General features: G+C 40.5%; 1 protein-coding gene across 7 annotated transcripts in view; it reads left to right on the top strand.

The window, feature by feature from the left end:
* The window catches only part of FANCM (DEAD/DEAH box RNA helicase family protein), a 76,235-nt gene that overhangs the window by 11,216 nt on the left and 43,136 nt on the right, over positions 1–21,883 (top strand). For 5 of the 7 annotated variants that reach the window (XM_090312971.1, XM_090312970.1, XM_090312969.1 and 2 more), the window contains 7 exons: positions 5,073–5,155; positions 5,274–5,388; positions 6,703–6,794; positions 6,907–6,961; positions 7,035–7,156; positions 7,230–7,343; positions 21,345–21,538. In XM_090312971.1, coding sequence (XP_090169097.1) covers positions 5,073–5,155; positions 5,274–5,388; positions 6,703–6,794; positions 6,907–6,961; positions 7,035–7,156; positions 7,230–7,343; positions 21,345–21,538 — 775 coding nt within the window. Of the gene's footprint in view, positions 1–5,072; positions 5,164–5,273; positions 5,389–6,702; positions 6,795–6,906; positions 6,962–7,034; positions 7,157–7,229; positions 7,344–21,344; positions 21,539–21,883 lie in introns of all 7 variants that reach the window. The other 2 variants (XM_090312972.1, XM_039028616.2) reach the window with 1 other exon arrangement.

Genomic DNA, 21,883 nt, shown 5'->3' with positions numbered 1-21,883 from the left:
GGTGTTAGGCAAGATGGGGTGAGAGGAAAGAGGAGAAAGGAGGGATCGATTAGTCTTCCATTTGAAAGAAAGGCTGCCAATTTAAACTTATGTCTTGCAAGGAATAGGCTTCAAAGCAATTAGAGAGGGAGCTAGGTAATGCAGATTTCTTCAAATGAATCAGTACTAAATCTCCAATAGCAAATGTTTTTGGTCTTCGGTGAGCATTCGCAGCTTCTTTGTATTGAGCATTTGCTTTTTCCAAATGAGCACAAACCTCTTCATGAATATCCTTTATTCTTTAAGCCATGAAATCCGCTTTACCACTTAAATCAACAGTAGAGGTAAATTAGAAAGATCTAATGTGATTCTAGGTAAACGAGTATAGACTATCCCAAAAGGAAACTTCCCTGTTGATCTAGTTGCCATATGGGGGTGAAGGCAAATTCTGCTTGAGACAAAGAAAGATCCCACTGTTTTGGTTTGTCACTACTCAAGCATCGAATTAAGTTGCCTAGAATTCTATTCATCACTTCAGTCTGTCCATCTGTTTGTGGATGACTTGTAGTGCTATAGAGTAAACCTGTTCTAAATTTTTTCCATATGGATTTCCAAAAAAAAAAAACTCATAAACTTCACATCTCTACAGAATGGTAAGACAGATTTGGGTGTAACTAATTTGGTGGTAGTCACTTTTTGAATCTATTTTTTAAAATATAGATGCTCCACCTAATTGATCTAATAGATCACTTAATCTGGGTATAGGGAATCGATACTTTATTGTAATTTTGTTAATAGCTCTACTATCCACACATAGTCTCCAAGAACCGTCCTTTTTTTGGGGCCACAGTAAAGTTGGAACGGCACAATGACTTGAGCTAGGCTGTACGTGTCCTTTTGATAATAATTCTTGGATTTGTTCATGCAAGATGGCATACTCTTTAGGGCTCATTCTATAGTGTGGAAGGTGTGGCAATGTGCTTCCCGATATCAGATCAATTTGTTGTTGGATGTTCTTTAAAGGTGGAAGTGATGATGATTCATGTGTTATGCTAGGAAAATTTTCTACTAAAGAAGAAACTTCAGAAGGTATGTTGTTAGTTTGAACAGTAGAAGTATCTTGTTTTACTACAAGGGCAATGAGAGGGTCTTTTATTTGCAAGAAATCCTTTCTTTGAGTTATTATGAATAATTGAGATTTGTTTTTGGGTGGTTTTTTATCTTCACTTTTACCTAAAGGGAGAAGGATGATTTTCTTGCCTAGCCACATGAATTCCTAAGTGTTGGTTCTACCCTTATGAATAGTTTGGTTATCATGCTGGCAAGGTTTACCTAAGAGGATATGATATGGCACACATCCATTTCTATGACATCACACACAATTTGGTTTTTATAATGATTTTCTGCTATAGACCGATCTCCTTGGCAGCATTGTTGATACTTGCTGTACAAGATTTGTTGATAGTTCATAGGTAGGAACCGTTTCTTCATGAGTCTCAACATCTTGGGCCAACTCTTTATTGGTGGTTTGCCATAGTATCTCCAGTTGTTCTCGACTTGTTCCCACCATGCTGAAACGCCGATTTGAAGTTTGTAGGCCACGAGGTGTACTTTCTTCTTCTCGACTGTGTTAGTATAAGCAAAAAAAAATTTCAACGTTTCTTACCCAATCTAGATATCTCTCTATGTCCATTCGACCATTAAAGGGCGGGGGATCCATTTTGATCTTGTAGTCTGGTTGTTCTTGAGTTTCTTGATCTCCAATTTGTCTTCTTGGAATTCTTGGATGAACTTCTTGGATTAGAGCTTCTTCCTCATTTGATGAAGCTGAGTCATCCATCATGAATCCGGGTAAAGAAAAGGTCATGAGATCTCTCGTCTTCTTCCTTGCAGCGTTTCTTGGAGGCTATTGGTTCTTCTTTTGGTAGGAATTCTTGGAGCAATTTGATTGTTGGCCGTGAATGAGGAAAATTTCTGTGTGAGGTTCTCAATGGCCTTCATAATGTTGGAAATCTGCTTGTTGATGTCCACTACTGCCAGTTCAACATCATTCAGACATCCTTCTATATTGGAGGTAGCTTCTGCTACCATGGTGTTTGGGTGGAGGGGATCCAATTTGAAAACTAACTTTTTCAGCCTTGAATCCGTGGGCTCTGATACCACTTAATGCACTCAAAATACTGAAATGCCTCAAACTTTATTCAAAGATGATGAAATGAATACAAATGGCCCTATTTATAGGAAAGTCAGCCGGTTAACCTATTAAATAAGTGACCGGCTGAGCAGGTACCCTGTTTTTACAATAAGTACTCTGTATTTTACACTAATTAATTGACTGCTAATGAAGTAAACCAACAACTTACAGCTGGAACTAATTAAAACAGAGTATTCCTACATCAGTATATGTATGTGTGTGTATTGTATGTATGTGTGGATATAATTTGATTTTGATGAAGAGAATGTATTCAACAAAAGAGAATGAACATAGGCTTAGCATCATTTGTTTTAATTATTATGTTCTATAATAGAAAATAATTATTAATATTTATTTGAAATGAAATTAGATTCTATATTCATATTAATTAGGAATAGCTAAGATCCCAATAATTTAGTAAATTACTATGCATGTAACATTCCTGTTATGTGAGCCCGCTTAGTTCAGAGGTTAGAGCATCGCATTTGTAATGCGATGGTCATCGGTTCGATTTCGATAGCTGGTTTTTCTCTATTTATTTGATTTATCAATTATGTCAAAAATCAAATAAATTGAGAAACGACTTCTTATCCTTTTTTCAAAGGTCACCGATCTATCATGTCGTAGGAACTTCCCTTCATGACTAAAGGAGAGGTTCTATAAGAAAGGAACTCTTACTTTTTTATATCATTTACATATACAATAGGATCCAGATATTGATCCGAGTCATCTAACTATTCTTTGTTTTGTAGTACAATACTTTACTGGATTTCACTTCATTTATCATATTTATCATTTAGTTTAGTTTTACTTTAGGTTTATGAAATTTAAATAAAATAAAAATAAAGAGTCTTTATGTCGCGTTACAGAGGGCCTCGTTTAAAAAAAATACGCCATCTGGGGCCTTTACCGGGACTAACTAGTAAAAGGCTCAAAACTGAAAAAAGGATCTTAAAAACCAATCGCGTTCCGGTAAAAAATCTCATTATCGTATTCATTTAGAAGAAAAACAAAAATTGCGTTTTCATTATGGTTTTATAGAACGAAAATTACTTAAACATGTTCGTATCGTTGGAAAAGCTAGAGGATCAACGGGTCAAGTTTTACTACAATTACTTGAAATGCGTTTGGATAACATCCTTTTTCGATTGGGTATGGCTTCGACTATTTCTTAAGCGTGGCAGTTAATCATAGACATATTTTAGTTAATGGTTCTATAGTGGATATACCAAGTTATTGGTACAAACCCTGAGATATTATTACAACAAAGGATGAAAAAAAATCGAGAGCAGTGATTCAAAATTATCTTGATTCATTCCCCCTCAGGAATTGCCAAAGCATTTGACTCTTCAGCCATTGCAATATAAAGGATTAGTCAATCAAATAATAGATAGTAAATAGGTCAGTTAGAAAATAAATGAATTGCTCGTTGTAGAATATTATTCTTGTCAGATTTAAACCTAACTAAAAAACTAGGGTTCGGACAATTTCATCCTCCCCTTCGCCGAAGTCTAAGTAAAGAGACCGAAGGAAGGTAATGTTTTGATCCGGAAATTTTTCTATCATTCATGTATCATTGAGTGGGAGGGGGATTTTCATCTCTTGTCCATTCTTTCTGGTCCTCTTTCTCTTGATGTTTCAAGGAAAAAGGGATGAATGAAACGAGGCCGGTCGAGCTGCTTTCCCGTTTCGATCGGTCACTCTTCCTTTCGAGGGTTGAGTTGTTCAAGAAGTTTGATTGCAATGAAGCAAGATCCGAAACTCCTGAACCCTTTGTTGCACGAAAAAACCTGGGTTTTTGCAATTGAACACATTCTGAAACGAAACTCTCTTTATTTCATTTGACTTTGAATGTGAAATTTCTTCATCAATGCTTCAAATACTGGGGAGCTTTTATTTCTTCACATTCATCTTTGTCTTAGCATCATTTTGTTAGATACATTAGTTGCCTGCTTCATTTTCTCCTTGTACTCTTTCAACTCTAAGAAATAAATCCTAATCTTGATAAACCGAGGAAACTTATCCTAGTCTTGATAAACTAAAGCAACTTATCCTAGTCTTGATAAACCAAGGAAACTAATCCTGAATCCTAATCAGTTAAGGATTTGACCAAGATAACCCAATTTACTGTAATCTTTTGTTTTTTAAAACGGAAACAAACTTTTCATTGATATAATGAAAAGAGATTATTGCTCAAAGTACAAAGCTCAAAATATAACGAAAGAAGATAATTATCACAATAATTCATAGCTCAATGGATCAACCCAATTTACCCTAATCTCTACTACATCACTCAATCTGACCTAAGAGCACTATGGTACTCACTGGCATTCATTCCTTTCCCCAGCTTTCTGAAGTTCACATTTCTTCGATTTTTTAGTTCTCTTTGATATGATTGTTCCTGTTCCCTTAATTTTCCAGCCGGTTCTTTCTTTCTCGTTTTTAGAATTGTATCCCGTTGTATTGTTTTAATTTAGAGGATTTTCTAGTGTTTGGATGTGATGAGGGGTGCTAAGGGGGTGTCAACCTGGTTGAGATGCCTGGGTGCACCTACTGATCCTTATGACTTTCTTGTAAATTGAGCATTAGTCTCACTTCATTTTCTTAATGAATAAAGAGACTTGTTTCCTTTTCCAAAAAAAAAGGAAAAAAAAGATATGCAATATAATTCATGTGGATGATGTTATCTTCCCTTTGTTTGTATGAAGACGGTTTTTGGAATTTAATTGATAGAGTTGTGAACTTAAAGGATGCTGGTCCTTTTGGTCTTTGGACGTTGTATTGCTCATTGTATAACCCTCTTGTACTTTGGGCCTTAGCTCACATTTTTCTTAATATAATGAATTGTTTCTTTTAAAAAAAAAGGATGTTGACATCTTTTCCTAGTTATTTCTTGCAGGAAAAATAGTATTTACTGCTCCTTCTCGACCACTGGTCTTGCAACAGATAGAAGCATGCCATAATATTGTCGGTATACCACAAGTACGATGGTAAACTTGTTTCTCAAGGAAGTGGTTTGATAGATCAGTTGTCTTTCTCTAGACATCTCATTATGTTAATTGGAACGGTTTCAATGACCTTCTAATTAAATATATTGCAGGAGTGGACCATTGACATGACCGGCCTGATAAATCCGGCAAAAAGAGCAGGTTTTTGGAAAAGTAAAAGAGTTTTCTTTGTTACACCACAAGTGCTAGAGAAGGATATTCAATCAGGTGATTCTTTTGATCCTTAGCCCTCTTGTATTGAGAGTGGTGACAGACTGGACTTAGGAATTGCAATTATGTATAATTACTCTTATTCTCAGTGCAAGGGGAAATTTATGTAGGACACTGTTTCATGCCTGGTTCATAAGTTCATCTTTAGTCAAAGTTGTATCTGAATGTAATATTGAGATGCTTCAGGTAAAAAAATTATAGTTTATATTCGTCTGCGCTGAGTGAAAGCCACTAATGATCATTTTCTTGAGATTATATCTCTTTTTTACCAGAGTTCAATTCTGTGTTTTTTTTAATACTTTGCACTGAAAAACATATAAATCTCCAACTCCATTTGAATAATAAAGCCAAATTCCTGTTTTCCAAATTACCCAAGCCGTGACCTCCATCCTACGAAGACTTTGAAGTAGAAACCCAATTCACCAGATGGTTCAATTTACTTCCTTATATACCTTCCCAGACAAATGACCATAAAATTCTTTCCAGTTCTCCTCAATGTTAAAGGTCCAGCCAATTCCAGTTGAGCTCCAACCTGATTGATGAATTGTTGATCGAAAACCGGCTTCCTTGATTCTGTATCAGGACTAAATCAGGATGTTGATTTTGCAAAAAGTGCTTCAAGGCAACTCTCTTGGATTTATCACTAAGTCCCCGAGTATTCCAATAAATAATCTTCACGATGATTTCACTGTCTGAGGAGAAACTATCTCCAGTAATTGAAACCTGCAAGCAGCCACCAGTTAAGAAAATTCAGAATGAATTTGAGAAGGGGATAAATGAGAGTTACCTACCAATGGAAACTGATGCTGCTGAAATAAATTTGCATAATCTTCCCCCAAATGGTCTTCCAATATTGAATCCTCAGCCACAATTTTGGATGATGGATGCTCAAATACAACATAGTTCAATTCTGTGTTGTATTTGATGTTTGCTATTATATAGGGTGCTAACTTTCACTCATACTATTCTGCAAAACTTGAAATGTTTACTAATATAAAGTTCCACATTAGTTATCATCCATTCAGATTTTTAATTTTATAAATTTCCCCCCTCTTGTTTTGTTAGGATGTATGACAGAAAAGAGAACATGCATCCAGTGATATTTTATGATTTATGCAGAATGTGGATTGCTGCTTATGTACATTTAATTATCTAAATGATGGAATCAAAATTTGGCGATTTATTCTTTTGTTCTCTTGTTTTTGTATCCTCTCAACCACTTTGTAACATATTTCATTATCTTAATGAAGAGGTTCGTTTCTTGTTAAAAAAAAAAAATATCATCTAAATGATGGAATCAAAATTTGGCAGGCACATGTTTGGTGAAATACCTGGTTTGCTTAGTGATTGATGAAGCTCATCGAGCACTTGGAAATTACTCTTACTGTGTTGCAGTTCGTGAGGTCTGTTGTTCAGTTTGTACCGTTTCCATTTCTGTTAGATCTTTCACTTTGGGTTTATTACTTTAATTTGCAAGGTTTGTATGCAGTCACCAGTATGATTTTGAATGTACAGTTAATGATGGTACCTGTGCCACTAAGAATACTAGCCTTAACTGCCACACCAGGATGTAAGTTTCTATTAATATTTTCTCCAGATTGTTCAAATTGTCTATATATTCTAAATCAGTTGCATTTACTCAGCAAAGCAGCAGGGTATTCAGCAAATCATTGACAACTTACACATTTCAACCCTTCAATATCGTGATGAAAGTGATCATGATGTCAGTCCATATGTTCATGACAGGAAAATAGAATTGATTGAAGTATGCGAACATTGTCTTTAAGTGAGTGATGTTCTTTTATTATAGATTTGATATTGTAGCTGTAAACTGGTAGGTTCCAATGGGAGAAGATGCTGATGAGATAAATAATAAGCTCTTGGAAGCTATGCGTCCATTTGTGGCTAAACTTTGCTCAATAGGAATTCTCCCCAACAGAGATTATAGAACGGTATGGTACAAATCTTTTGATGTAGATTAGAGTATTTTAGGAACCTATTCAACGTACTATCTTTGAGAAAATGTTAACATAGTGAATTGGATAAAAATCTTGTATCTTCAAAGTTTTTAAATTTTAAGTATTAAAAGTAGTGAGCTCTATTATCACTTTCATTTATTCTTTACAGTTATTTGCTATCTTCAACCTCAAAGATAATGTCATTCATTTCCTACTTGGACTTGCAATTTCTTCAAAGACTAAGATGCTCTAGATCAATGTAGTTAAAGCCCTTCTATATGAATTATGGTGGGAAGAAATCAACGCATCTTTCAGAATGTTCATTGTTCGAGTTATGATAGTTTTGATGTGGCTTTATTAAAAGCTTCTTCTTGGTGTTCATCATTGTAAAACTCTTAGGTTTGAGAAAGAATCAGAATGCTTTATTCATTCACCAAAGATATGAATATATACAAGTGTACAAAGCATAAAAAAGGAAAATATCACAAAATATTTACAAGAATAGAAAATCCTAATTATAGAATTATAACAATCATCAAAGAAGTTTGCTGGATTCTCCATTAAAGTTATTCACAGAAATTGGAACACATTCATTTTTTCTATTTAGAGTTTATTTTAGTTTTCTTCATTATATTTTTCTTTTTATCCTACAGATTCTCCTCTTTTGCACTTTATTATGTTCTTTGTTATTGTTCACATTTGTTTTGTTTTATATTGTTACTTTTTGCTCCTTTTGGAGTTTTGTATCCTTGCTCGTCTTTTCATTTTCTTAATGAAAAGCATAATATCTTTTTTTTTTTTTTTAGAAAATTAGAAAAATTCGTTTGTATTTATGAGCAATCGTCTCTTTAGTTATTTCAATGATTTCTTTTTGTTTCTTTTGTATAAACATTTTGAGATTTGTTTGACAGTAAATTATTCAAAGTGAGAATAGTTTGTCTCTTTTAATTATTTTAATGAAAAATTTTGTTTTTTGTTTAAAAAAATAGTGAGATTAGTTTGACAATTGACACTTCAATCCAACTTAAACCTGATGGGAAACGGAGGATGCTTTCTCCTTTCTCCTCACCCTTTCCCTCCCACCAGTTTTAGCCCCATTCCAGCATCAGAGTTCATTTTTCTGTCAGTTTGCCAGTTTTGTTCCTCGTATCTTTGTGTTTTTACATCTTTGGAATTACCTTTTAGTTGGTTTCCATCATGGAAGTGAAAAGCTGCTGCATTAGTAGTACATTTTTCTGTATTTGGAGAGATAAGGACACATTTCTTGTTGAAGATACTAAATTTAAACAAGTATCCCCTTCTTCCTCGCATTTATTCTGGTTTGAGAGTTACTTGATTGATTCGTTACATCTTCCAGTAAGTTCAAAGTTTCTTAAGAAGGGTACAGGCTCTTCTGGTACTTTTTGTTTAGCCAAGATGCATTCCCATAATTGATGGTTTTTTGAATGCACAATCTGCCCGCCCACAGGGGGAAGAAGGCTGTTGTGTGTTCTGACTGGCCCCAACAAAAGAGGTTGGCTTGTTTTTTGAGAAATGATAAGAGAATCTACATTAATGGATTTTTTTAAACAGCTGATGACAGGAGATTGTTTAATTTTGGAAGCTGATCAGAAGAATGAATTCAGAAGAAGTTATGTGATAGGCCTGAGCCAACAATTTTATTTATTAACATATACTTGGGAAGATTTGAGAGCTCCCCTTCTCTCAGAAATCTCCTCAGAGAATTCCAACAATACAGTAAAAAGAAGATGCTATTCTACCCCTCAAAACAACATTATATACTCCTCAACAAAACTAACCAAAATATAACTAACCACAATAGCGGGCCTCACTCGTACATTCTCACTACAACACTATTTCCGCTCTCCCTTATTCCTACGTGAATAGACTTTATAACTGGTTTAATAATTGGGGTCTATCGCGACCTGGCCCCCAAGAAGCCACCTTGTCCTCAAGGTGGAATTCTGGAAATTGAGCCACAATAACAGGAGTATTGCGCAACCCAAATACTGCAGCTAGTTGGTATTACATAGAAAGATCACTTCGTAAGCCAATTGGTATAGGAAAGACTGGGAAGGTAGTGCCCACTCCCTTTTGCAAAATAGAAACATGAAAGACAAGGTGAATTTTCATGTTTGGCACAAATCCAACCAGTAAGCAGCAGATCTGACGTGGTCCACCACCTGAAATGGACTATATACGAGGGGCTGGCTTTGGGTGCTTATACCGAGATAGAGAAGCTTGACTGTACATTCGTAGGTTCAAATATACCCAATCAACCACTTCAAATTGGACATCTCGATGCTTCTATTAGCAATTTTAGTCATGCGATGTTGGGTGGTCTCAAGTGATGTTTTCAAGGCCCTTAACATTGTATCACACTCGCGTAATTGAATATTCACTTCCGCCACCAAGGAGGAATCCTCGACATAAAACAACAAAGGAGGTGGTTGTCACACCCCGTTACAGATTTCCCTTCTAACCTAGAACGAAGCGTGAAGACGTTAAACATCACTTCTCTCTATGACATCTAACGTCCCAACTCTTAATATATCCTGTACTCAAGATCAAACCCAAACTTCCAAAACCCATTTCCAAAAATAATCTATTTTCGTGGACAGAGTTTAGGAATTTGAAATCAGTTATGAAGAAAAAGGGAGAGATAAGTTGGGAGAAGTTTAAGGAAACTTTCCATAAAGACCTTTATCCAATGTCTCTATAGTGAAAAACGGAAGTAAATTTTGAGGTTGGTATAGTGTTTAAAAATCGGATGGAGAAAAGTTTAAGGAATGATTTAAGTGTGCAATTGTTCAGTTTGAAAATGAAACTGATAAGTGTAAAAGGTCTGAGAATGGACTATGGGATGAAATTCGAAGCTCTGTCATAGTAAGTGCGAGGTGGAGAGATTTCTCAAAATTGGTAGAGGTTTATTAACATTTTTCTTAAAGGACGTTACAGCTAATTTTGACTGGAAATTGGTGAATTAATAGGAAAACCGAGAGGAAGAGGCAACTTGGGAAAGCGAATAACAAATGAGAGCCAAATATCCTCATTGTTTCTCTTGATGACTTTCTGCTGAATTTCGAGGACGAAATTCACAAAAAGGGGTATTGACTTGTAAGCCCTTGTCCCTTTTTCTCTTGTTGATGTTTAGCATCTTCACGCCTCTTTCTAGATTAGGTGGGTAATCTGGGAGGGGGTGTAACAGTGGTGGCCTACCATAGATGACCTCGAGAGGAGTCATCTTCTAGAAGTGTTGTAAGTTGTATCATAACTAAACTCAGCCCGTGGTAACCACTTCCACCATTGGGTTGGGTAGTCGTAGCAAAGCACCGTAAATACCCTGCGGTTAACTACCTTGGTATGCCCATCCGTTTGAGGGTGGTAGGTGGTGCTGCGCTTTAGTTGAGTACCCAAAACGTGAAATAATTCTTCCCAAAATAAACTCGTAAAAATTCTCACGATCTGAGACAATACTCCATGGAAACCCATGTAAACGAAAAATTTCCTATAATAAAAACAGCAGCTACTAAACTAGCTGCGAAAGGGTGTTTAAGAGCAATAAAGTGACCGTACTTGGATAAACAATCAACAACCACTAAAATGACTTCATACCCATTAGATTTCGGCAAGCCCTCAATGAAATCCATGGAAATATCTTTCCAAAATGACTTCATACTCACCAGAAAACTTCGGTTGAATATCATCCACAAAGGGCAAATACTGACTTAGCTTTTCTTTTATTGTTTGCTTCTGATCTTGAAAAAAGAAAATCAAAAGCTTTCAGTGTTTTTTTTTTTTGAAAGGAAACATAACTTTCGATTGATAAAATGGAAAGAGACTATTGCTTGTAATACAAGGATACAAAACGACGAGTTAAAAAACTTAAAGGTACAATCCCAAGAGAACCATGACCAGGACAACGATTAGTTTGAAAAATAAAAGGAAATTGTTTTAAATGGCAAATACAGTGAAAATATTTTCATGTATAGCAAAAAAAAAGAAAGATTTTTCAAAATGGGCAAACATGTTTTGATTTTTTTAAAAATGCAAACACTGCCCTATTCCATGCTATCCTGCTTAACTAAAAGCAATAACTCCGAAATTAATAACCACATGAAGCGCCATAATCACCACATTACTCCCCTTCTTCTTTACACACAAAAAAGGGAGAGAAATAGAGAGATCAAATCAACCATGGTAGACGAAGACCAACGCCTTCGGAGAAGAAAACCTTGGAAGCCATCGACATGCGAAAATCTGAACTCCTCTCAAATTTCTTCCAAATAAGCCATCCGTTTTCAGATCGATACTACTACTGAACAGAAGTGTTTGATAGTATAGGGTTCCATCTCAAACACTTATCCAAGGAGTCCTAGACATGTGCTAGGTTATTCTAGACCCTTTTACATCCTACCGAGTATATACAAGATTATTCCAGACTCTTCTAGACAATTCGGAGTACGTACAAGCGTGTTGATGTTGGGTCGTTCTAGATATCCGATGTTCCTTCTGCGTTTGACTGTGTAGCTGATGTTGTTGGACATGCCTAGAGGCTTTCTGTGGCTTCCAAGTCTGTCCCGATGTGTCTAGGTCGTGGGCACGCACGCAGGGGCTTGCCGCGTCCTTCCTGTCCGAAGGTCAGGCGATTCCGGGTCGGGCGTGTGGGTCTCGCACATGCCGTTTCTGGCGGGCGCGCCTGGTCGTGGCGCGCACGCGTATGTACATCTAAGGCAGCGTGGGTGGGCGTCTTGCCCTGGTCTCTTGTGGCGTCACGAGCTTGTCGACCCCTTCTTAGTGGATGACAATGAGCTTTTTTTCGAAATTTTCAGAACTATTTTGTGGGGTGTGACACTCTCCCCCACTTATGCTCGCACACCTCTTCGTTGCTCTTCAATCGTCTCCGGGAATTGCCATAATAGTTCCTCATGTTCCCAACTAGCTTCATCTTCGGGTAATCCTTGCCATTTGACTAAGTATTCTGTGTAGTTGGGTGTCACGGTCATGCTTGTCCAGGGCCTGTTGCCCATGGCCGCATGCTCGATCCGACCCCTTTCTAGCATACTTTCATATCTCGTATTGTATTAGCTTAGTTAGCTTGCTTTCTTTACATTTTCATTGTAAGTGACCACTCACCCTTTTGCATATGCAAGGGCGCCAGTTGGCTTTTTGTTCAGAATGCACTATATGGGGATAAGACTAACCATCACTTCCTCATACCCGGAATAGTACTCTATAAAGCTGTTGTTGTTGCTTATTGCTTTCTAGTCTATTACAATCTTTCTTTCTTTATTCACACTCACAAAACTTCTTACGAAAACCTTTTCTCTAAACCCGTTTTCTAAAACCGTTTTCCCTAAAACGGGGGTGGAGGTTGCGAGAGGCACTCGGTGTGCCATCGGCAGTCCGTATTCGAGTTGGCTGACTTGTTCGTGAGCGGGAACAAGTGCCGCACAATCGCTAAGAGAAGTTTCCGAAAGAGCGATTGTGACAGTTGGTATCAGAGCCAGGTTGACTTATAGAGGGAAGATCAGTGATCATGTCGGCGACGAAGAACTTGAACAAGTCCCATGTGGATAGATTGGTAGAGATGGAAGAGCAAATGCTCTACCTGAGAGAGGTCCCAGATAATGTCCGTTTCCTAGAGACTCGGCTACAAGAAGTTGCTGAGAAAGCCGATGGAATTGATGCGGTGGTAGGCCGCCTAGACGGATTACCCGTCAGAGAATTGATGATGAGGGTAGAGACCCTCGAGACTAAAACAGTACGGTCCGGTAGCTTTGAACGAGGTGATAGCTCCTCGGACTCTGTTGCCCACACAGAGGAGCGTGTCGAAGAGCTGGACAGCTCCCAAAAAGCAATACTTTAGATGGTAACCGATTTGTCTGAAGACTTTCGGTCGGCCCTTGATGTCGTCAGAGCCGAGATAGCAGATGTGAGTGCTAGGGTGAATCTCACCATCCGAGCGGTAGGGAACCAAGCCCCATCTGGGGGAGCAATGGCCGTAAGCAGAATAAAAATCCCAGAACCGAAACCCTTCTGTGGGGTGCAAGAAGCGAAAGCCCTGGAAAATTTTATCTTCGACCTTGAGCAATACTTCAAGGCGACGAACACAGTGACTGAAGAGTCGAAAGTCACACTAGCAACGATGCATCTAGCTGAAGATGTGAAACTGTGGTGGAGATCACGATTTACAGACATACAGGAAGGACGCTGCACTATTGATACTTGGGATAGATTGAAACAAGAACTTCGTTCGCAGTTCTTCCCTGAAAATGTCGAGATCTTGGCTCGACGAAAACTCCGAGAGCTAAAGCAAACAGGTAACATCAGGGACTACGTAAAACAGTTTGCAGTACTCATGTTGGACATACGAGATATGTCTGAAAAAGACAAGGTCTTTTGCTTTGTTGAAGGGTTGAAACCGTGGGCGAAATCAAAACTATATGAACAGAGAGTACAGGATCTCCCCTCTGCCTATGCGGCAGCTGAACGGCTATACGACCTTAGCATTGACTCACAAGATGTGAGGAAACAATCAACTTCCTCAAATGGGGGAAACAGAAACAGTCGTTCCAGTCCTCCCATTCCTGGGGGAGGAGACAAGAACACAGGGGGGGACCGTAAATCATCTCAGCCGAGATCAGGAAACAACTGGCGGGGGCCGCCGCAACAGCATAACAATTACAATCGCCCCCTATCTTGTTTCATATGTAGAGAGCCACACAGGGCGGGCGAATGTCCAAATCGAACCGCGTTCAATGCTTTTCAAGCCACGTTAGCCTCTACTTTCGAAGACAAGGCTGAACTGGAGGAGACGGTAACCGAGCCAGCTGCAGAAATTGAGAATCCCAGGATGGGGGCATTGAAATTCTTATCTGCACTTCAGAAGAATATGGGAAAGGCGACGGAGCCACTAGAGAAAGGTCTCATGTATGTGGATGCTTGGGTCAACCAAAGATCGGCCAAAAACACTATGGTTGACTCTGGGGCTACCCATAACTTCATGGCTGAAACGGAAGCTCGCCGCCTGAACTTGATTTGGCAAAGAGATGCAGGGAAGATGAAAGCTGTGAATTCCGCAGCCCTACCGATTACGAGGATAGCGAAGAGAACTCCGGTGAAGTTAGGAGACTGAAAGGGCTTCGTTGACTTCGTGATTGTCAAGATGGATGATTTCGACGTGGTACTGGGGATGGAATTCCTACTTGAAGATAGTCATACCAATGCCCCTCGCCAAATGCTTAGTCATTACCGGATCTACACCCACCGTAGTCCAAGCCAGTATCAAGCAGCCAAATGGGGTGAGAATGATCTCAGCCCTCCAATTGAAGAGAGGCCTGGCCCACGACGAACCCACGTTCATGGCCATCCCGATAGAATCAGTTGAGTCCACTGAAGAGGAGATCCCCCAAGACGTTCTATTTGTCTTGGAAGAGTATCGGGATGTCATGCCGAAAAGCTTGCCCAAGTCCTTACCCCCACGAAGGGGGATTGACCATGAGATTGAGTTGTTACCAGGGGCAAAGCTGCCTGCCAAGAATGCATATCGGATGGCCCTGCCAGAATTGGCTGAGCTCCGAAAACAGTTAGACGAGTTGTTAGATGCAGGATTTATCAGACCGGCGAAGGCTCCTTACGGAGCCCCAGTACTATTCCAGAAGAAGAAGGATGGGAGCCTCCGGTTGTGCATCGACTATCGGGCCTTGAATAAGCTCACAGTCCGCAACAAATATCCCCTTCCTATCATTACTGACTTATTTGATCAGCTTCACGGTGCTAAGTATTTCTCGAAACTGGACCTACGGTCTGGATATTATCAGGTTCGAATTGCTGAAGGAGACGAACCTAAGACGACCTGTATCACGAGATATGGAGCCTTCGAATTCCTCGTGATGCCCTTTGGCCTCACCAATGCTCCAGCAACGTTCTGTACCTTAATGAACCAAGTGTTTCACGAATACCTCGACAAATTCGTCATAGTGTATCTTGATGACATTGTGGTCTATAGTGCCTCGCTGTAGGACCATCGACATCACCTCAAACTAGTCTTTGAAAAGCTGAGGAGAAATCAGTTGTATGTAAAGAGAGAGAAGTGCTCCTTTGCCCAAGAGCGCATAAATTTCCTCGGCCACGTGATTGAGTGTGATCGGATTGGTATGGAAGAGGGCAAGGTGGCCGCGATTAGAGACTGGAGGGTACCATCATCCGTGACCGAACTACGATCCTTCCTCGGACTAGCCAACTACTATAGGCGGTTCGTAGAAGGATTCTCGAGAAGAACAGGGCCATTAACCGAACTGTTGAAGAAGGATAGCCAATGGAGCTGGACTCCTGAATGTCAAGCCGCCTTTGAGGGCTTGAAGAAAGTGATGATTGAGGGGCCGGTCCTTGGAATTGCCGACGTGACCAAGCCATTTGAAGTAGAGACTGATGCTTTTGACTTCGCGTTGGGTGGTGTCTTCCAAGACGGACACCCCATCGCGTATGAGAATAGGAAACTAAATGATGCCGAACGGAGGTATGCCGCCTCCGAGAAAGAGATGTTAGCAGTAGTTCACTGCTTGAAGGCCTGGAGACAGTATCTCTTGGGGGCCAAGTTCGTGGTCAAGACTGACAACAACTCCATTTGTCACTTCTTCAACCAACCGAAGTTGTCGTCGAAACAGGCACGGTGGCAGGAGTGTCTAGCGGAGTTCGACTTCCAATTCGAACATAGACCGGGGAAAAGTAACCAAGCGGTCGATGCTCTTACCCGAAAGAGCGAACATGCGGCCCTGTGCATGTTCGCCCGCCTATAAGCAAGTACATTGAGTGCAACAGTACGAGAAACTGTCAAAACTCACTTGACAAACGACACAGCGGCGCAGGCCATCCTACAGTTGGCCAGAGAGGGGAAGACACGCCAGTTCTGGGTGGAAGATGACCTACTATACACCAAGGGCAATCGACTCTACATCCCCAGATTCGGGGAGTTACGAAGGTTGCTGATGAAGGAGTGCCACAACACACCGTGGGCAGGACATAATGGTTGGCAGAGGACTTATGCCCTTCTGAAACAAGGCTACTATTGGCCAAGCCTTCGGGACGATGTCATGCAATTTACCAAGACTTGCCTTGTCTGCCAACAAGATAAGGTCGAAAGGGCGAAATTAGTGGGTCTGCTGGAACCCCTACCTGTGCCCTCTAGACCATGGGAGAGCGTGTCTCTCGACTTCATCACCCATTTGCCCAAGGTGGGAGAGTTCGAATCGATCCTTGTTATCATCGACTGGTTCTCAAAATATGCCACTTTCGTCCCAACGCCGAAAATGTGCACAGTCGTGATGACTGCCCAGCTGTTTTTCAAACACATCGTGAAATTATGGGGTGTCCCCGCGAGCATTGTTAGCGATCGGGACGGAAGATTCACTGGGACATTCTGGACCGAATTGTTCAAAATATTGGGGTCAACACTGAATATCTCCTCTAGGTATCATCCCCAAACTGACGGCCAGATGGAACACTTCAACAGTATGCTCGAGGAATATCTGCGTCACTTTATCGACGCTAGGCAGAAGAACTGGGTCCAGTTGTTAGATGTGGCTCAGTTCAGCTTCAATAGCCAGCAGAGTTCCGCGACGGGAAAAACGCCCTTCGAAGTGGTGTGCGGCAGACAGCCACTCATGCCACACTTGGTGGACCACCCTTATGTAGGTAAAAGTCCTCAGACACATAACTTCACTAAAGAGTGGAGCAAAACCTCTGAGATAGCTCGCGCCTACCTAGAAAGAGCATCAAGAAGGATGAAAAAGTGGGCTGATAAGAAGCGGAGGGCCCTTGAGTTTCAAGCTGGGGACAAGGTCCTGATCAAGCTACGGCCGGAACAGTTTCGTTTCCGAGGCCAGAGAGACCAACGGCCAGTAAGGAAATATGAAGGTCCAGTGGAGATAATTGAGAAGGTCGGGAGAACCTCATATAAGGTTCAGTTACCCTCATGGATGAAGATTCATCCTGTCATCCATGTGAGTATCCTGAAGCCCTATCATCCCGATCCCGAGGATGAACAAAGAAACATGCTAAGGCGCCCACCAGTCACGATGAAGAGTTCTGCTGAGAAAGAAGTTGCACAAATCCTGGATAAACGTACGCGCCGTATTGGAAGACCCAGACGAGAACTGACAGAGTTCTTAGTGAAATGGAAGGATCTCCCAGACGAAGAGATCAGTTGGGAGCGGGTCGAAGATTTGAAGAATGTAGCTCCAGCCATTGCAGATTTTGAACAAGGTCAGTTGACGGGGACGTCAACCAATTAAGTGGGGGAGAATGTCACGGTCATGCTTGTCCAGGGCCTGTTGCCCATGGCCGCATGCCCGATCCGACCCCCTTCTAGCATACTTTCATATCTGTATTGTATTAGCTTAGTTAGCTTGCTTTCTTTACATTTTCATTGTAAGTGACCACTTGCCCTTTTGCATATGCAAGGGCGCCAGTTGGCTTTTTGTTCAGAATGCACTATATGGGGATAAGACTAACCATCACTTCCTCATACCCGGAGTAGTACTCTATAAAGCTGTTGTTGTTGCTTATTGCTTTCTAGTCTACTACAATCTTTCTTTCTTTATTCACACTCACAAAACTTCTTACGAAAACCTTTTCTCTAAACCCGTTTTCCCTAAAACGGGGGTGGAGGTTGCGAGAGGCATTCGGTGTGCCATCGGCAGTCCGTATTCGAGTTGGCTGACTTGTTCGTGAGCGGGAACGAGTGCCGCACAATCGCTAAGAGAAGTTTCCGAAAGAGCGATTGTGACATTGGGGACCCCTCTCTTCTTTATTTTTCTTTCTGCCATGATTTCTTCAACTTTTCTATCATACTCGGTTACTATGGCTGTTGGGGCTCGAGTATATTTGCTTCGGTTGGGATCTCTCGAGTCTTCATGGAATGGTTTTAACATGCTTACATGAAAGACGTTGTGGATCTTGAGCTTGGGAGGTAATTCTACTCGGTAAGCAGCCTTCCCTACTCGAGCGATGATGGGGAATGGTCCTTCATATCTCTTGACCAGCCCCTTGTGCACCTTTCATGGGGTCTTGAATTGATTTGGTATTAATTTCACCATTACTTCGTCTCCCGCTTGATATTCCATAGGATGTCTTCTTTTGTCCGCCCATTTCTTCATTCGTGACGCAGCCTTTTCTAAGTATACCCGGGCGATGTCCTGTTCTTCCTTCCATTCTCTGGCGAACTTGTAAGCTGAAGGGTTTGGTCCTTCATAGGCAGTTATTAGGGCACTCGGAGTGTTGGGTTGGCGGTTCATTACTATTTCAAATGGACTCTTCCCGGTAGACTCGCTTCTTTGCAGGTTGTAAGAAAATTGAGCAATGTCAAGAAGATCCACCCAGTTTTTCTGATGGGCACTAACATAGTGCCTTAAGTATGTTTCGAGTAGTGCATTAATTCTTTCTGTCTGTCCGTCACTCTGGGGATGGAAGCTTGTGGAGAAGTTTAGATCTGTCCCCATTAGTCTGAAGAGTTCTCTCCAAAATTTACCTGTGAAGCGAGGGTCTCGATCACTGATGATACTTTTGGGCATCCCCCATAGCTTCACAATGTTCTTAAAGAAGAGTCGTGCTGCCTAATCGACTCTCACATCGGCCGAGCAAGGGATGAAGGTGGCGTATTTACTGAATCTGTCCACTACCACCATTATGCTTCCGAAGCCCTTTGATCTAGGTAGTGCCATAATAAAATCCATGGTGATACTCTTCCATGGTTTATCCGCAATGGGGAGTGGTTCTAGTAAGCCAGCAGGTGGTTGTTGTTCTATCTTATCCTGTTGGCAGACGAGACAGGTTTTCACGTATGTCTCCACATCGTCCTTCATTCGAGGCTAATAGTACTTGTCTTGTGCAAGGGCGAGTGTTCTTTCCAGTCCCGGATGTCCGACCCACAGTGAGTCATGAGACTCTTTGAGGATATCTTTTTGCAGATTCCCCCATTTAGGCACAAAGAGCCGGTGGCCAATGGTGAGAAGAGTACCATTTTGTTCCCAGAACCTCCGTGTTCTCCCTTCTTTTGCCAATTTGAGTAAATCTCTAGCCAAAGGGTCTTGTTGCGTACCTTTCTTTACGCGATCAACAAAATCACTAGTAGGTATGTTAGTGAGGGTGGCGATTATTGCCTTTCTGCTAAGGACATCGACTACCACATTTGTCCTGCCTGGTTTGTACTTAAGTTTGTAGTCAAATTCGGCTAGGAAGTCCTGCCACCGAGCTTGCTTTGGTGACAGCTTCTTTTGCGTCTGAAAGTAACTGGTTGCAACATTATCCGTCATTATTGTAACCTTACTGCCCAACAGATAATATCTCCATGTCCTTAGGCAGTGAACAATAGCCGTCATCTCCTTTTCTTGTACAGTGTACCGCTGCTCAGTGTCATTCAACTTGCGGCTTTCATACGTGATCGGGTGCCCATGTTGCATTAGTACTCCCCCAATAGCATAGTCCGAAGCGTCAGTGTGGACTTCGAAGGGTTTGGAGCAATCCGGTAGCATCATAACCGGTTCTTGCGAAACTGCTTCTTTGAGCTCAGTAAAGGCTTTCTAGCATTCCTCCAACCAATCCCACGTTTAATTCTTTTTCAGTAGATTGGTGAGGGGTGCCGCGATGGCAGAGTAACTCTTGATGAATCGGCTATAATAGTTGACAAAGCCTAGAAAGGATCGCAATTCAAGAATATTAGAAGGGGGTTTCCAGTCCTGTATTGCGCGTACCTTGGCTGTGTCCATTCGAAGCTCCCCATCTCTGATCCAATGTCCCAGGAATTCCACTTCCGTTTGCGCAAATGAGCATTTCTCCTTCTTGATATACTGTTCGTTTTCCCGAACTACTTGAAAGACTTGTGTTAAGTGCTGCACATGTTCTTCAAGGGTCCGGTTATACACTACAATGTCATCCAAGTAAACTACCACGAACTTGTCTAAGAAGGAATGAAATAGCTTGTTCATCAGTGTGCAAAAGGTAACTGGGGCATTGGTACTCCGAATTGTCTAGAAGAGTCTGGAATAATCTTGTATGTACTCGGAATGATGTAAAAGGGTCTAGAATAACCTAGGACATGTCTAGGACTCCTTGGAGCGCCTAGAAACCTCCACGGCCGACCTTGAGGGAGCCTAGATCGGTGGAGACAAATATAAATAGCCCAAAGGGGCGTCTCATTTGTACACAAGCAATTCGATCAAGCAATAAAGCAACATTCTCAAACTCTCTCACGCCCACCTACTTACGATTCCTTTCCCTTCGTTTTTTAGCCATTTTTGAACCTCTAAAGGCTTACTTGGAGTGTTATTGAAGCTCGATAATATCCAAGTGCCGCACGCTTAGTCACTGAAAACAGTCAGAGCATGACACGGCGCCGTTGAGCCAACCCTCAACATGCAAATCTAAGGATAATCCTGAAATGGGAGGCTTATTGAGCCGACGCTGTTGGATAGATGTGTTTGGTCTTTAGATGCAAGTGGTGCCGATAGTGCCAGCCTTGAAACCTTGGTCTTGTGGTTTAATGCTGTCAAAAGCATTCTTAGCTGCACTGTTTTGACTTCTTTTTCTTTTGTTTTCATTGTACCTTGAGCGTTAGTCTCTTTTCATTTATTCAATGAAAAGTTTTGTTTCCTTTTCAGAAAAGGATAAATCGATTACTCAAAAGAGGGATAAAATCTCAAACAATCATTCTACTAGTATTTGGAAAAGCGAACCTAGGGGCATCTATTCGTAACTATTTTACTTATATTTTACTATCATACATTTTTTTGTTCTTTTTTTAAGTTGTATTTTTTAATTATAGTTTTATAATTATTATAACCATCAGTTATTGTTTTATCACCAACAACTACTATTTTTTTGTCCTCCTTTTGTTCTTTCATCTATCTTGATAAAAGTTGGCTGTGTAAAAAAAAGAAAATAACAATGTTACTATTAATGAAGTCATTATTCATGTTCCTCTACTCTTTTTTCCAGTTGAGCCCATGTGATTTACTGAACTCCAGGGATAAATTTCGTCAAGCACCCCCACCAGTCCATCCACACATTAAGTATCAAGATGTGGAAGGTTTCTTTGGAGTACTCATTACGCTATACCATATACGTAAGTTACTTTCAAGCCATGGAATAAGGCCAGCATCTGAGATGCTTGAAGAGAAGCTACAACAAGGGTATATTTTTTTTAGATTGTATCTTTTGAGTTTTGTCAACGGGAAATAAGTGGTTACAACTTTGTTTATGCACTCTCTTTGCATGATCATGTGTGTGTTTATGTTTTAATAAATTTTATTATATTTATTTTTTAAAGGAAACAAGCCTCTTCATTGAAATAATGACATGAGACTAATGCTCAATGTGCAATATGAGAGATGCAATGAACAATAGAACTGAGAACCAGGAGGTCCACCCAGACATCTCAACTATGTTGACATCCCCTTAGCACCCTCATCATATCCAAACATACTAAATGAATATACCAAAATAAAGCGAACAATCCAAAACCAAAAGTACAAAAC

Source organism: Benincasa hispida, chromosome 4, assembly GCF_027475165.1.
Source record: "Benincasa hispida cultivar pf3 chromosome 4, pf3_genome.v1.1, whole genome shotgun sequence".
NCBI lineage: Eukaryota > Viridiplantae > Streptophyta > Magnoliopsida > Cucurbitales > Cucurbitaceae > Benincasa > Benincasa hispida.
Note: the sequence above shows the minus strand (reverse complement) of the source record. Positions and strands in the feature narration are given on the sequence as shown.